At 43.8% G+C, this 15,400-nt stretch overlaps 1 protein-coding gene and 1 pseudogene across 30 annotated transcripts in view; both read left to right on the top strand.

The window, feature by feature from the left end:
• PBRM1 (polybromo 1) overlaps positions 1 to 15,400 on the top strand; it is a 155,405-nt gene that overhangs the window by 120,394 nt on the left and 19,611 nt on the right. For all 30 annotated transcript variants that reach the window (XM_066350658.1, XM_066350677.1, XM_066350670.1 and 27 more), the window contains one exon: positions 380 to 537. In XM_066350658.1, the coding sequence (XP_066206755.1) occupies positions 380 to 537 (158 nt within the window). The remainder of the gene's footprint in view (positions 1 to 379; positions 538 to 15,400) is intronic.
• LOC136382014 (large ribosomal subunit protein uL13 pseudogene) lies at positions 6,888 to 7,544 on the top strand (annotated as a pseudogene).

Genomic DNA, 15,400 nt, shown 5'->3' with positions numbered 1-15,400 from the left:
GCAGCCAAGGCTCCATTGGAGCAAAGATGGCCCGGGCGCTGGGGATGGCTCCTTGGCCTCTGCCCCAGGCGCTAGAGTGGCTCTGGTCGCCGCAGAGCTATGCCCCGGAGGGGCAGAGCATCGCCCCCTGGTGGGCAGAGCATCGCCCCTGGTGGGCGTGCCGGGTGGATCCCGGTCGGGCGCATGCGGGAGTCTGTCTGACTGTCTCTCCCCGTTTCCAGCTTCAGAAAAGTACAAAAAAAAAAAAAAAAAAACTACCAGTGAAACTCCTCTGTTTATTAAGTTTTTGGTTAAGAACGTTTGTTAGACTAATTCTTCAAAATTGAAACTCATTAGAATCCTATTTTAATGGAATTTCTTTCTTCCCCCTACCCCCAAGAATTGAAAAGGTATGGGTTCGAGATGGAGCTGCATATTTTTATGGCCCTATCTTCATTCACCCAGAAGAAACGGAACATGAGCCCACAAAAATGTTCTACAAAAAAGAAGTATTTCTGAGTAATCTGGAAGAAACCTGCCCCATGACATGTATTCTGGGTAGGTATTTATACCTTTTTCTGTTTGTTTGTTTCTTTAATTTTTATTTATTTATTTTTTACCAAGAGAGTCAGAGAGAGAGGGACAGACAGGGACAGACAGACAGACAGGAAGGGAGAGAGATGAGAAGCATCAACTCATAATTGTGTCACTTTAGTGGTTCATTGATTGCTTTCTCATACATGCCTTGACCAGGACTCTCCGGCTGAGCCAGTGACCCCTTGCTCAAGCCAGCAACCTTTGGGCTGAAGCCAGTGACCAAAGGGTCATGTCTATAATCCCACGCTCAAGCCGGCAACCTCAGGGTTTCAAACCTGGGTCCTCAGCGTCTCAGGTCAATACTCTATTCATTGCATAACTGCCTGGTCAGGCTATGCCATTTTATTTAATCACAATCATTCCACAACAGTTGATTAACTACTTCCGTGCTAAGATGCTGTTTTAGGTGCTGGGTATATAAGAAACAAACCAAAATCTCTGTTCTTTTAGACTTAGATGGTACAGAGGTGGGAGAGTCAGTAAATTAAAATTAAATATATAGAACATCAGGTAGTAATTAGGACTGTGAATGAGAATAAAGCAAAGGAAGGAGCATAGATTAATGTTGAGGGGAGGTCCTGTTTTAGGTAATATGATCATCAAAAACATCTCTAATATAGGGTAACATGAGAATAGAGCCCAAAAGTTAGTAGGGAAGAAAACCATTTGAATATTTGAGATTTTGCTCCTTTTAGGCATGGCAAGTGCAAAGATTTCAAGGCAAAGTATATGAGCATTTTGAGACATAATAAGCAAGCTGGCTGGCTGGAGCAGAGCATGGGGATGTGATAGGGCATGAACCCTCTGAGGTGGCTAAGCACCCATTTATGGTAGTTCTTAAAGATAGTGCAGAGATTGAGTCTGCAGCAATTAGGAAGTCCTGTGAGGAGTCTGAGCAGGGGGGCACTTAATTCCACATAGGCATCAGAGGAATCACTGTGACTGCAGTTTGGAGAATATATTTTAAGAATAAGGTAGGAAACAGGGAGAGCAGTTAAAAGTCTTCTACAGCCCGACCAGGCGATGGCACAGTGGATAGAGCGTCGGACTGGGATGCAGAGGACCCAGGTTCGAGACCCCAAGGTCACCAGCTTGAGCGTGGGTTCATCTGGCTTGAGTAAAAAGCTCAGCAGCTTGGACCCAAGGTCGCAGGCTCGAGCAGGGGGTTGCTTGGTCTGCTGAAGGCCCATGGTCAAGGCACATATGAGAAAGCAATCAATGAACAACTAAGGTGCCACAACGAAAAGCTGATAATTGATGCTTCTCATCTCTCCGTTCCTGTCTATCCCTCTCTCTCTGTCTCTGGGGGGGGGGGGGGGGGGGGGGTCTTCTACAGTTGCTGTTCCTTACTGTTCACAGTGACATTGGGCTTCTCAGATCTAGATATATGCTGTCATCATTTTCATCATTTTCAGCTAGATTGTTTTTGGTGCTGTAAATGTTTTCAGAATTGGATGTGGTAAAAATGTCTGAATGACCTGGTAATTCAACACATTTTCTTCTTTTCACCCTGCAGAAAGGAAGCAAAGGCTAGTGAAGTTATTAAATCCTTCTTGAGTTTCTGCAACAGAGAATGTCTTCTTTGTAATTTATCATTCATACTAAAACAGTGGCTTAGAGCCTTACTCCCTAGTGTAAGCTCAGCCTGGACTCAAAAGGAGCATGACAAAGATGGGACTGAGGTCTCCTTTGGTTAAGGCAGCCATATCATTTATTGTTGGTTTTTTGGGGGGTTTTTTTAGTTGGGGTTTGTTTGTTTTTTTAGTTATTTTCATAGTGGTTAACCTGGAGAGAACATCTTAAATTTATGACAGTCTAGTGTGAAGTAATACTAACTTAGTTTTATTAGTATACAGACACTCTTCACTACAGCTTTGTCCCTCTTTGTATTGTCAGGAATTACCTCTTTATACTTTTTTTTTTTTTCTTAAAGAGGGAGAGAGAGAAAGAGAGAGAGAGAGAGAGAGAGAGAGAAGGGGGAGGAGCAGGAAGCATCAACTGCCATATGTGCCTTGACCAGAAAGCCCAGGGTTTCGAACCAGTGACCTCAGTGTTCTGGGTCAATGCTTTATCCCACTGCGCCACCACAGGTCAGGCATCCTCTTTATACTTTGTGTGCCCATTAACATAACTTTTTTTTTTTTCCGTGGTTGTGTTTCTTGATACTGCTTTTATATATCTTTTAGTGTGTTTTTTTTCTATTAGAGTTGTCATACAATAGTATATTCATTTCAGGTGTACACTCCAGTGATTAGACAATATATAACTTACTAAGTGATCATCCCAATAACTTGTACCACTCTTATACCATACATATTTATTAGAATATTCTGACTATATTCCCTATGCTGTACTTTACATCCCAGTGACTTAGGAACATTATTTTTTCAAAGGTTTTAAATTTCTTGGTCGCTCTCTCTTCTCCTTCTGGCACCCCCAGGATGCAAATGTTGGTACATTTGAAGTTGTCCCATAGGCTTCTTACACTATCCTCATTTTTTAGGATTTTAAATTTTTATTTATTTATTTTTATTTTTTGCTGTTCTGATTAGGTGATTTTTTGCTTTGTTATATTCCAAATTGCTGTTTTGATTCTCATTTTTATCTACTCTACTATTGATTCCCTGTAATTTTTTTCTTCATTTCAGTTAGCGTATCCTTCATTTGTTTTGTTTTGTTCTAAAGTGAGAGGAGGGGAGATAGTGAGACAGACTGTTGCATGCCCCTCACCCAGTATCTACCTGGTAACCCCTCTCTGGGGCCAATGCTCAAATCATCCAAGCTATATTTAGTGCCTGAGGCTGACACCCAGACCAACCGAGCTATCCTTGGCCAACACTTGAACCAACTGAGACACTGGCTGCGGATGGGAAGAAGGAGGGGGGAGAGAAGCAAATGGTCATTTCTCTTATGTGCCCTGTCCAGGAATTGAACCCAGGATGTCCATACACTGGGCCAATGCTCTATCCACTGAGCTAACCAGCCAGGGTCTCCATGTTTTTTCCTTTTATGCTGTTGAAGTTCTAAATTCATCTACTCTTTCCCTGAGTTCATTGAACATCCTTATAACCAGTGTTTAAACTCTGTCTCTAGTACTGTAGGTTGATTGTCTCAATTTTGTTTAGTTCTTTTTCTGGAGTTCTTTCTTTCATTTGGGACATGTTTCTTAGTCTCCTCATTTTGACAGCCTCCTGTGTTTGTTTCTAGGTAGAACTGCTGCATCTCCTGGGCTTTGTGGACTAATGTAGTAGTGTCCTGTAGGGTCCAGTGGCACAGCCTCCCCATTCACCTTAGCAGGGCACTCCAGATACCCCGTGAACACCACCCAACCCATGTGGGCTGTGTGTATACCTCCTGTTGTAGTTGAGCCTTGATTGCTGTCAGCACATCAGTAAGAGAAATTTATATTCAGGACAGTCAGCTGCAAGAATGGCTGTGACTGAGGAGGATTGGCTCTGCAGGGTCCCAACCCACAGAGCAGGGCTTAACGTCAGCAGGGCTCTGGTGCCTGCTGAGTTCTCCCATTGAATGTGTCGTTTGTGGAAGTTGTTGGATGGTGCTTTGATGTGGTTTGAAGCTGTCCATGGGGCAAACTGGCTCTGGGATCTTCTGGGAAATTCAGGCCAAGGTAAGCCACTTCCTGTTTTCTGCCCAGGGCCATTTGGCATGTGCTACAAAGCTATCTGCAGACAGCTGCTACTTGTGCTGGGTTTGAAGGTGTCCAGGAGAGGCCAATCTGTGAACCAAAGCCAGTTGCTGCTAGTGCCAGGCCTTGGTCCACTTAGAGGTATGGGGCATACTGAGGACAGAACCTACTTGTTTGAGAGATTTTAGGAAAGTCTGAAGCATAGGTTAAGACATAGCATTCATTTGGAAAAGCCACTGGAAACAGCTTAGGTGGGCCCACAAGTTGGATGGGGCGGGGTCTCAGGGAATCACCTGGTGGGGTGAACAGTAATAGCCCAATTATTAAAGACTCAGATAAGGTGCCTGCCTGTAGGTTCAGTGGGGGGGAGGGTTCAGAAAAGGAACAGGCACTTCTGCTTAGGAGAACACTGTTTCTCTAGCACTTATCCTGAGGTCAGGTTGTAAGACCAGCCTGTTCTGAGTCTCCGCCTCTCCTACCAGTCTGGATGTGGCTTCTCTGTATCCTTAGAACTGCTAGATTTCAGGCAGTTCTGAATGATGGTCATTCTGTAGTTTAGTTATAATTTTGATGTAGTTGTGGGAGGATGTGAGTACCACGTTTACCTATACTACCATCATGACCAGAAGCCTCATGTATTTCTTTTTTTTTTTTTTTTTTCATTTCTGAAGCTGGAAACGGGGAGAGACAGTCAGACAGACTCCCGCATGCGCTCCACCAGGATCCACCCGGCACGCCCACCAGGGGCGATGCTCTGCCCACCAGGGGGCGATGCTCTGCCCATCCTGGGCGTCGCCATATTGCGACCAGAGCCACTCTAGCGCCTGAGGCAGAGGCCAAGGAGCCATCCCCAGCGCCCGGGCCATCTTTGCTCCAATGGAGCCTTGGCTGCGGGAGGGGAAGAGAGAGACAGAGAGGAAAGCGCGGCGGAGGGGTGGAGAAGCAAATGGGCGCTTCTCCTGTGTGCCCTGGCCGGGAATCGAACCCGGGTCCTCCGCACGCTAGGCCGACGCTCTACCGCTGAGCCAACCGGCCAGGGCCTTCATGTATTTCTAATTACTTTCTGTATTTGCTTTAAAATCATATTGGAGAAAAAAAGAGGAGTTACAAACCAAAAATGTAATGTTGGCTTTTTGTTTTGTTTTTTTGTGTGTGACAGAGAGAGGGACAGATAGAGACAGACAGACAGACAGGAAGGGAGAGAGATGAGAAGCATCAGTGCTTCATTTCAGCACCTTAGTTGTTCATTGATTGCTTTCTCATATGTGCGTTGATGGGGGGGGGGCTACAGCAGACTGAGTGACCCCTTGCTCAAGCCAGTGACCTTGGGCTCAAGCTGGTAAGCCTTGCTCAAATCAAATGAGCCCGCACTCAAGCTGACGACCTCAGGGTTTCAGACCTGGGTCCTCCGTGTCCTAGTCCAGTGCCCTATTCACTGTACCACTACCTGGTCAGGCTAATGTTGGCTTTATATTTGCCTGTTTAGTTACCTTTACCAGTGTCTTTAATTTTTTTGTATGGCTTCAAGTTATTGTCTAATGGCCTTTCATTTTAACCTGGACTCCTTTTAGCATTTCTTGTAAAGCAGGTCTACTAGCAGCTAACTCCCTTACCTTTTGTTTATCTGGAAATGTCTTGATTCCTCCTCTTTCTATTTATTTGTTTGTTTATTTTGTATTTTTCTGAAGTGAGAAAAGCGGGGAGGCAGAGGGACAGACTACCACATGTGCCTGATCGGGATCTACCCGGCATGCCCACTGGGGGGGGGGAGGTGATCCATTGCAACTGGAGCCATTCTAGTGCCTGAGGCAGAGGCCATGGAGCCATCCTCAGTGCCTGGGCCAACTTTGCTCCAGTGGAGCCTTGGCTGCTGGAAGGGAAGAGAGAGACAAGAGAGGAAGGAGAGGGGGAGGGGTGGAGAAGCAGATGGGCACTGCTTCTGTGTCCTGGCCAGGAATTGCACCCAGGACTTCCTCACGCCGGGCCAATGATCTACCACTGAGCGAACCAACCAGGGCCCTCCTTCATTTTTTTAAGAATACTTTTACTGGACATAAATTTTCAATTAACCGTTTTTCTTTGCATGTCTTTTATTAAATTTGGGAAGTTTTTGACTATTATTTCTTCAACTATTCTTTCTGCCCCTTTCTCTTTCTGTTCTCCTTCCAAGACTCACATTATGGCTATGTTAATATGCTTAGTGATGTATCACAGGTCTCTTAGAACAGTGATTTTGAATCTTTTATACTTGAGGACCAATGACCTAGCTGGCTAGAAACAGAAACACACAACAAATAGTTTTATCTTCACATAATACTGCAACATGGTACAAGCTGGTGCTTGATTTCTGAACTCCACATGCACAATACATTAAATACTGTATGAGTTTGTTTGGATGCTTTTTGTCTATTGTGCATGATTTGTAAATGTTCTTCATGGTGCAAATGGTTGTTTGGACGAGCCTACAATTCCAAAGATATCTAAGGCAACCTAAGTAGTATTCTCATCACTGATACAGGCTGAAAAGTGGCAGTCACCCTGAGCATAAGCAAATTCGACTAAGATAATTGGGTTTATAATCTTCATACAACATTAGAGTGGTTAACTCTTTCATGGACTGACATGAAATTTCTGGTGGACTGGCAGTTGAAAAACACTGTCTTAGCCAGGCGGCTGCCGAAGATAGCGGAGGGTCAGGTCCTGGTGCTTGATGGCCGAGGCCATCTCCTGGGCCGCCTGGCGGCCATCATGGCCAAGCAGGTACTGCTGGGCCGGAAGGTGGTGGTTGTACGTTGTGAGGGCATCAACATTTCTGGCAATTTCTACAGAAACAAGTTAAAGTACCTGGCCTTCCTCCGCAAGCGGACGAACACCAACCCTTCCCGCGAGCCCTACCACTTCTGAGCCCCCAGCCGAATCTTCTGGCGGACCGTGCAAGGCATGCTACCCCACAAGACCAAGCGAGGCCAGGCTGCCCTGGACCGCCTCAAGGTTTCGATGGGATCCCGCCACCCTATGACAAGAAAAAGTGAATGGGTGGTGCCTGCAGCTCTCAAAGTTGTACATCTGAAGCCTACACAGAAGTTCGCCTACCTAAGGCGCCTGGCTCACGAGGTTGGTTGGAAGTACCAGGCAGTCACAGTCACTCTGGAGGAGAAGAGGAAGAAGAAGGCCAAAATCCATTACCAGAAGAAAAAGCGGCTTAGGAGACTACGGAAACAGGCTGAAAAGAACGTGGAGAAAAAAATTGACAGATACACAAAGGTCCTCAAGACTCATGGACTCCTGGTCTGAGCCCAATAAAATTGACTGTTAATTCCTCAAAAAAAAAAAAAAGGAAAAACACTGTCTTAGATTGTGTTCAATTTTTTTTTTTTTTTTTTTTTTTTTACAGAGACAGAGAGTCAGAGTGAGGGATAGACAGGGACAGACGGACAGGAATGGAGAGATGAGAAGCATCAATATTAGTTTTTCGTTGCGCATTGCGACACCTTAGTTGTTCATTGATTGCTTTCTCATATGTGCCTTGACCGTGGGCCTTCAGCAGACCGAATAACCCCTTGCTCGAGCCAGCGACCTTGGGTCCAAGCTTGTGAGCTTTTTGCTCAAGCCAGATGAGCCCGCGCTTAAACTGGCAACCTCGGGGTCTCGAACCTGGGTCTTCCACATCACAGTCTGATGCTCTATCCACTGCGCCACCGCCTGGTCAGGCTCTGTTCAATTTTTTTAATACTTTTCTTCTTTGTGTTCCTCAGGCCGGTAATTTCAGTTGACCTGTTTCAAGTTCACTCACTACTTCTTTTGCCTTTTCAAATCTTCAGTTGAACCCCTTATTATGAAGTTTTCATTTTAGTTATTATACTTTTCAGCTCCAGAATTTCGATTGTTTATTATTTTCAACTCTTTATTGATAATCTCTGATTGGTGAGACATCACTCTGGGGTTTTTTGTTTGCTCTTTTACTTCTTTGTCAATAGTTTCCTTTAGCTCTTTGAGCATATTAAAGACAGTTGATCCTGACCAGGTGGTGGTACAGTGGATAGAACATCAACCTGGGACACTGAGGACACAGGTTTGAAACCCCAAAGTTGCCAGCTTGAGAGCAGGGTCGCCAGCTTGAGCATGGGATTATACATATGACCCCATGGTCACTGGTTTGAGGCCAAAAGTCCTTGACTTGAGCCCAAGGTTGCTGGCTTGAGCAAGGGGTCACTGGCTCAGCTGGAGCCCCCCTGTTCAAGGCACATATGAGAAAGTAATCAATGAACTAACATGGCACAAGTTGATGCTTCTCATCCCTCTTTCTTCCTGTCTCTCTGTCTCTCTTTCTCTTGCTTAAAAATAAAGACAGTTGAATTAAGGGTTTTTTTGTCTTGTTTTGGGGTTTTTTTACAGAGAGAGAGAGTCAGAGAAAGGGATAGATAGGGACAGACAGGAACGGAGAAAGATGAGAAGCATCAATCAACAGTTTTCGTTGCGACACCTTAATTGTATATTGATTGCTTCTCATATGTGCCTTGACCGTGGAGCTACAGCAGACCGAGTAACCCCTTGCTCAAGCCAGCGACCTTGGGTCCGAGCTGGCGACCTTGGGGTCTCCAACCTGGGTCCTCCACATCCTAGTCTGACATTCTATCCACTGCGCCACCACGTGGTCAGGTGAATTAAGGTTTTTGTCTAGAAAAGTCCAATGTCTGAACTTCTTTACAGATAGTATCTGTTCATTTTTTTTTATCCTATGAATGGACCATATTTTTCTGTTTCTTAACATGCCTTATAATTTTTGTTGAAAACTTACCTGACCAGGTGATTGTACAGTGGCTAAAGCGTCAGACTGGGACACAGAGGACCCAGGTTTGAAACCCTGAGGTCACCAGCTTGAGTGTGGGTTCACCCAGCCTGAACGTGAGGTCACTGGCTTGAGCCCAAGGTCACTGGCTTGAGCAATGGGTCTCTCACTCTGCTTTAGCCCCAGTTCAAGGCACTTGAGAGAAAGCAATCAGTGAACTAAGGTGCCGCAACAGCTTCTCATCTCCCTCCCTTGCTGTCTGTCCCTCTCTCTGCCTCTATCACACACAAAACAAATTTTTTTTGTTGAAAATTGGACAGTTTGAATATTATAATGTGATAACTCTGGAAATTAGATTCTTCCTCTTCTCAGGCTTTGTTGTCACTGCTTATTTTGAATTGTAGTTGCTTATTTAGTGATCTTCTAAACTTTTTTTTTAATTTATTTATTTTTTACAGAGACAGAGAGTGAGTCAGAGATAGGGACAGGCAGGGACAGACAGACAGGAACAGAGAGAGATAAGAAGCATCAATCATTAGCCTTTCATTGCGCGTTGCAATACCTTAGTTGTTCATTGATTGCTCTCCCATATGTGCCTCGACCACCAAGTAACCCCTTGCTGGAGCCAGCAACCCTGGGCTCAAGCTGGTGGGATCTTGCTCAAACCAGATGAGCCTGCGCTCAAGCTGGCGACGTCAGGGTCTCAAACCTGGGTCCTCTGCATCCCAGTCCGACACTCTATCCACTGCGCCACCGCCTGGTCAGGCTAAACTTTTTTTAAAGACTGTGTTCTTTGGTGTAGTCACTGAAGTCTCTGTTCTTCTAGTTTAATAGTCAGCTAGTGGTTTAACAGAGATTTTCTTAAATGCTTAGATCAAAAAAATAAAAAATTCCCAGCCTTTGCAGCTGATTACTATGTCTGTGTTGGAGCATACCTTCAACACTCAGCCCAGAAGTTTATAACTCTGCCTTTGCCTTTACTTCCTACTTAGATAGAGCTTGACAGTTAGCCAAAGGTCTTCTCTGAGCGTGCACCCTAACTGTAACACAGGCATGGCTTTCTAGATACCCTAGAATATATGTAAACTTTTCACAACTCCTCAGCTTTTTCTTCCCAGGCTTTTTATCCTGCTTCGTTTGCCCCAACTGATGTTTTTTTGCCTCAGCTGAGAGCAGCTGGTTCTTTCCTTTAAATGTTTTCAGCAAAAGTACCAAAGCCCCCGCCCTGGCCGGTTGGCTCAGTGGTAGAGTGTCGGCCTGGCGTGCAGAGGTCCCGGGTTCGATTCCCGGCCAGGGCACACAGGAGAAGCGCCTATCTGCTTCTCCACCCCTCCCCCTCTTCTTCTTCTCTGTCTCTCTCTTCCCCTCCCGCAGCCGAGGCTCCATTGGAGCAAAGATGGCCCGGGTGCTGGGGATGGCTCCTTGGCCTCTGCCCCAGGCGCTAGAGTGGCTCTGGTTGCAACAGAGCGACGCCCCGGAGGGGCAGAGCATCGCCCCCTGGTGGGCGTGCCGGGTAGATCCCGGTCGGGCGCATATGGGAGTCTGTCTGACTGTCTCTCCCTGTTTCCAGCTTCAGAAAAATACAAAAAAAAAAAAAAAAAAGGTACCAAAGCCACCTCTCTGCCCTTTGGAATTATAAGTCAAGTGAAATGAAGGCAGGCCTTTGCATTAGTTCTTCAGGAAGCCACCCAACAAGTCAAAACAGGCAACCACAATTCTTTGAGAACAAGGACTGCTCTGCTCCTTCCAGCACCAGAAACTCAGACAAGAAATGCAGGCTGCCATCTTCAAGATAGCCACTAAATTAGAGAGGGTGGGGCAGGAATGGCCAGAGGTGATGCCACAGAGCTCTCCTGCCAGGTTTCAGTCACTTTTTTCTTGATTGAGCATTCACTTGGTTGCTGTAAACTTTTGGCTGTTTTCCAGAGTTATAAAATAAGGTTGATTTTATAGTTTTTGCTAGCTTTTCTCAGCATTTTTATGAAAGAATGGCCCTTAGATCTCTCTGCTCCACAATTTTCACTGACATCACTTGGAATAATTACTTTCTTAAAAAGATTTTATTTATTGATTTTAGAGAGAGGAGAGAAAGAGAGAGAAAGGCATGGGGAAAGGAAGGGGAACAAGAAGCATCGGCTCGTACTTGTTTCTCGTATGTGCGTTGACCAGGCAAGCCTAGAGATTTGAACTGTCGACCTCAGCATTCCAGGTCGACACTTTATCCACTGTGCCACCACAGGTCAGGCTGGAATAATTACTCTTTATAGATGCTGATGAGATTGTGTTGCATTCTGTAGTTTATAAGCTAGTTTTATATCCATGACTTCATTTCTTTCTCATTATGATCCTGTACAGAAATGTTGATATTCTCTGAAAGGTGATGTTACTCTCCAAGAAATGGGCCAGAACTAAAAGCCAGGTCTTCTCACTTCTACTCCTGTACTGGTGTTTGGATTGTCAGCCAACTGGGACACTTCAGAGTTGAAAGCAATGCCAATAATACTAGTCAGGACAAGAGGCATATGGTGATATGTATGGTTACTTCATCTTGAGGTAAACCTCAAGAGAAAAAGTATCTAGTGATTAAAAATGGGATTTTATCCCAATTTGTGGGTTTCAATATCTACTCACCAAGGAAAGAAAATGGGTTTGGCACATTTTGACTTTTAAATCCAAGGAGGCAGATCTTTTTTTAAATTCGATTCAGTAGAAAATAATCATTTAAAGCAAGGGTCCCCAAACTTTTTACACAGGGGGCCAGTTCACTGTCCCTCAGACCGTTGGAGGGCCGGACTATAAAAAAAACTATGAACAAATCCCTATGCACACTGCACATATCTTATTTTAAAGTAAAAAAAAACAAAACGGGAACAAATACAGTATTTAAAATAAAGAACAAGTAAATTTAAATCAACAAACTGACCAGTATTTAAATGGGAACTATGCTCCTCTCACTGACCACCAATGAAAGAGGTGCCCCTTCCAGAAGTGTGGCAGGGGCCAGATAAATGGCCTCAGGGGGCTGCATGCGGCCCGCGGCCCGAGTTTGAGACCCCTGATGTAATGTCTATCGTAGACAATTATCAGATTTCCTTTGTATGTGAAGAGTTTCTATAATACAAAAGATTAATATTTAATAAAAACATGGCCAAAGGATAAAAGAGCAGGAAGAAATTGCCTGTGATTTTTAAATGAAAATACACTCAACCTTAGCTGTTAAAGAAAAGAAAGAAAACTACTCACATTTTGACTGAGAAAAGAGGATGGGATCGGGAGGCCTCTTCAATGCTGATGGGAAAATCAGAGAGAGAGCCTCTGGTATTTGCTTTATGATATAGCAGAGACAATTAAATCCTTTAAGCCAATATACAAATAGAGAAGTCTCTGATACAAAGCCACTCATCTGAGGCATAAATTGGATTCCTCATAAGAGTGCACCACCCTACATCATGCAGTAGTCAAGGGTCTGGGGAAAAGCTTAGCATTGAAAATATCTTACATTAAAAGATCTTAGTATTAAAGGATCTTAGTATTAAGAGATCTAAGTGTTAAGAAATCTTAGTATTAATAGAGTGGGAAAGGAATAGTCTTAAACTAAGTCTTATGCTATAACGATCTTGCCAGCTTACAGCATGTTTCCCACACACAAAAGTGACTTTAAAAGCTGGAACCGCCTGACCAGGTGGTGGCGCAGTGGGTAGAGTGTCAGACTGGGATGCGGAAGGACCCAGGTTCGAGACCCCGAGGTTGCCAGCTTGAGCGCGGGCTCATCTGGCTTGAGCAAAGAGCTTACCAGCTTGGACCCAAGGTCGCTGGCTCCAGCAGGGGGTTACTCGGTCTGCTGAAGGCCCGTGGTCAAGGCACATGTGAGAAAGCAATCAATGAACAACTAAGAAGTCCCAACGCGCAACGAGAAACTGATGATTGATGCTTCTCATCTCTCTCCGTTCCTGTCTGTCTGTCCCTGTCTATCTCTGCCTCTGTAAAAAAAAAAAAAAAAAAAAAAAAAAACTACTCACATTTTTATTTTTTTTAATTGCCTATCAAATTGTTGAAGATTCAAATGTCTATTACTAGTTAACAAGAACATACAAAAACAGCATTCACCTACTTTGTGTTGGGTTTATGCATTAGCACAACCTCTATGGAAGGTAATTGGGTAATACTTACAAAAAAGTATATATACCATTTGACCCAACTTTTGTACTTTTAGGAATTTATACCTCAAATGTATTCACTCTTGTGCAAGTTAATTTATTTTAAATTACTTATATCAGCATTGTTTTGCCACAGTGGGAAAGCAAAAATTTAGAAACAACCTAAATATTCATCGATAGGGAACTAGTTTTAATAACTAGTAGTATGTTACTACTGGTAATCCTCAAGATATATTATTTTGTGATAAAATTTAGGTGCAGCCTGACCAGGCAGTGGCACAGTAGATAGACATCGGACTGGGATGCGGAAGGACCCAGGTTTGAGACCCCAAGATCGCCAGCTTGAGTGCAGGCTCATCTGGCTTGAGCAAAAAGCTCACCAGCTTGGACCCAAGGTCGCTGGCTCAAGCAAGGGGTTACTCGGTCTGCTGAAGGCCCACGGTCAAGGCATATATGAGAAAGCAATCAATGAAAACTAAGGTGTCGCAACGAAAAACTGATGATTGATGCTTCTCTCCGTTCCTGTTTGTCCCTATCTGTCCCTCTCTCTGACTCTCTCTCTGTCCCTGTTAAAAAAAAACAAAAAAACCAAAACAAATTTAGGTGCAAAACAAAATAAGCAACCCTGGCCAGTTGGCTCAGTGGTAAAATGTTGGCCTGGTGTATGGATGTCCCAGGTTTGATTTCTGGTCGGGGCATGCAGGAGAAGTGACTCTCTGCTTCTCTACCCCTCCCCCTTCTCTCTCTCTCTCTCTCTCTTACTCCCCCTCCCTCAGCCATGGCTTGATTTGTTCAAGCATATCAGCCGGGTGCTGAGGATGGCTCAGTGGAGCCTCCACCTCAGATGCTAAAAATAGCTTGGTTACAAGCATGGCCCTAGATGAGCAGAGCATCAGTCCCAGACAGGGTTGCCAGGTGGATCCCAGTCAGGGCACATGTGGAAGTCTGTCTCTCTGTCTCCCCTCCTCTAACTTGGAAAAGAAGAAGAAAAATATTTTTAAATAAAACAATAAATACTTTTTTAAAAAAACTAATTTTTAGAGAGAGAGAGGAAGGGAGAGAAAGATTTGTTGTCCTACTTATTTATGCATTCATTGGTTGATTCCTGTGAGTGCCTGACTGGGAATTGAGCCCACAACCTTGGCATGTCAGGATGACACTCTAACCACGTAAGCTACCAGGCCCGGACCATTTAACTATCAAGTGCCTTGATGATACTGTGCAGCCATCATCACTATCCATTTCTAGAACTCTTTCTTCATCATTCCAAATAGAAACTCTACCTGTTAAGCAACAACTACCCATTTCTCCCTCTTCCAGACCCTGGTAATATGCATTCTACTTCCTGTCTATGAATTTTGCCTATTCTTGGTACCTTGTATCAATGGTATTATGCAATAGTCATCCTTTTGAATCTGGCTTATTTCACTCAATATAATGTTCTCAAGGTTCATTTATGTACAGGTAACATGTATCAGAATTTTATTCCTTTTTAAGGCTGATTATATTCTTGTGTCTATGTGTGTGTGTAGTATTTGGTTAATTCATTTATCTGTTGATGGACATAATGGGTGGTTTCTACCTTTTGGCTGTTGTGAATAATACTGCTGTGAAGATTGGTGTAGAATTATCTATTTAAGTCACTGCTTTCAGTTCTTTTGGATACTGTTAGAAGTAAAATTGCTAGATTATATATCAACTTTGTTTAACTTTTTGAGAAACTGCCAAACTTTTCCAAAGCAGCTGCACTATTTTACATTCCCATCAGGGTTCTATGTAGTTACTCCACGTCTTTGCCAATGCTTATCATTTTCCTTTTCTCTTTTTCTTTTTTTCTTTCTTCTTTCTTTCTCTCTCTCTCTCTCTCTCTCTCTCTCTCTTTCCCTTCCTCCTTTCCTTCCTCCCTTCCTCCCTCTCTCTCTCTCTCTTTCTTTTTATGTAATAGCCATTCTAATGGGTTTGAAGTGGTATCTCATTGTGTTTTTAATTTAAATTTCCCTAACAATTAGTGATGTCAAGCATCTTTTCTTGTACTTATTGGCCACATGTATATCTTCTTTGGAAAAATGTCTGTTTAGATCCTTTGCCTGTTTTTTAATTGGGTTATTTGTCTTGTTATTGTTGAGTTGTAGGATGTCTTTATATATTCTTGATACTAGGCTCTTACTAGAGATATGATTGCAAATATTTTCTTCTGTTCTATGGATTGTCTTTTAACTTTCTTGATAGTGT

This window comes from Saccopteryx leptura, chromosome 10 (assembly GCF_036850995.1).
Source record: "Saccopteryx leptura isolate mSacLep1 chromosome 10, mSacLep1_pri_phased_curated, whole genome shotgun sequence".
NCBI classification, from domain to species: domain Eukaryota; kingdom Metazoa; phylum Chordata; class Mammalia; order Chiroptera; family Emballonuridae; genus Saccopteryx; species Saccopteryx leptura.
Note: the sequence above shows the minus strand (reverse complement) of the source record. Positions and strands in the feature narration are given on the sequence as shown.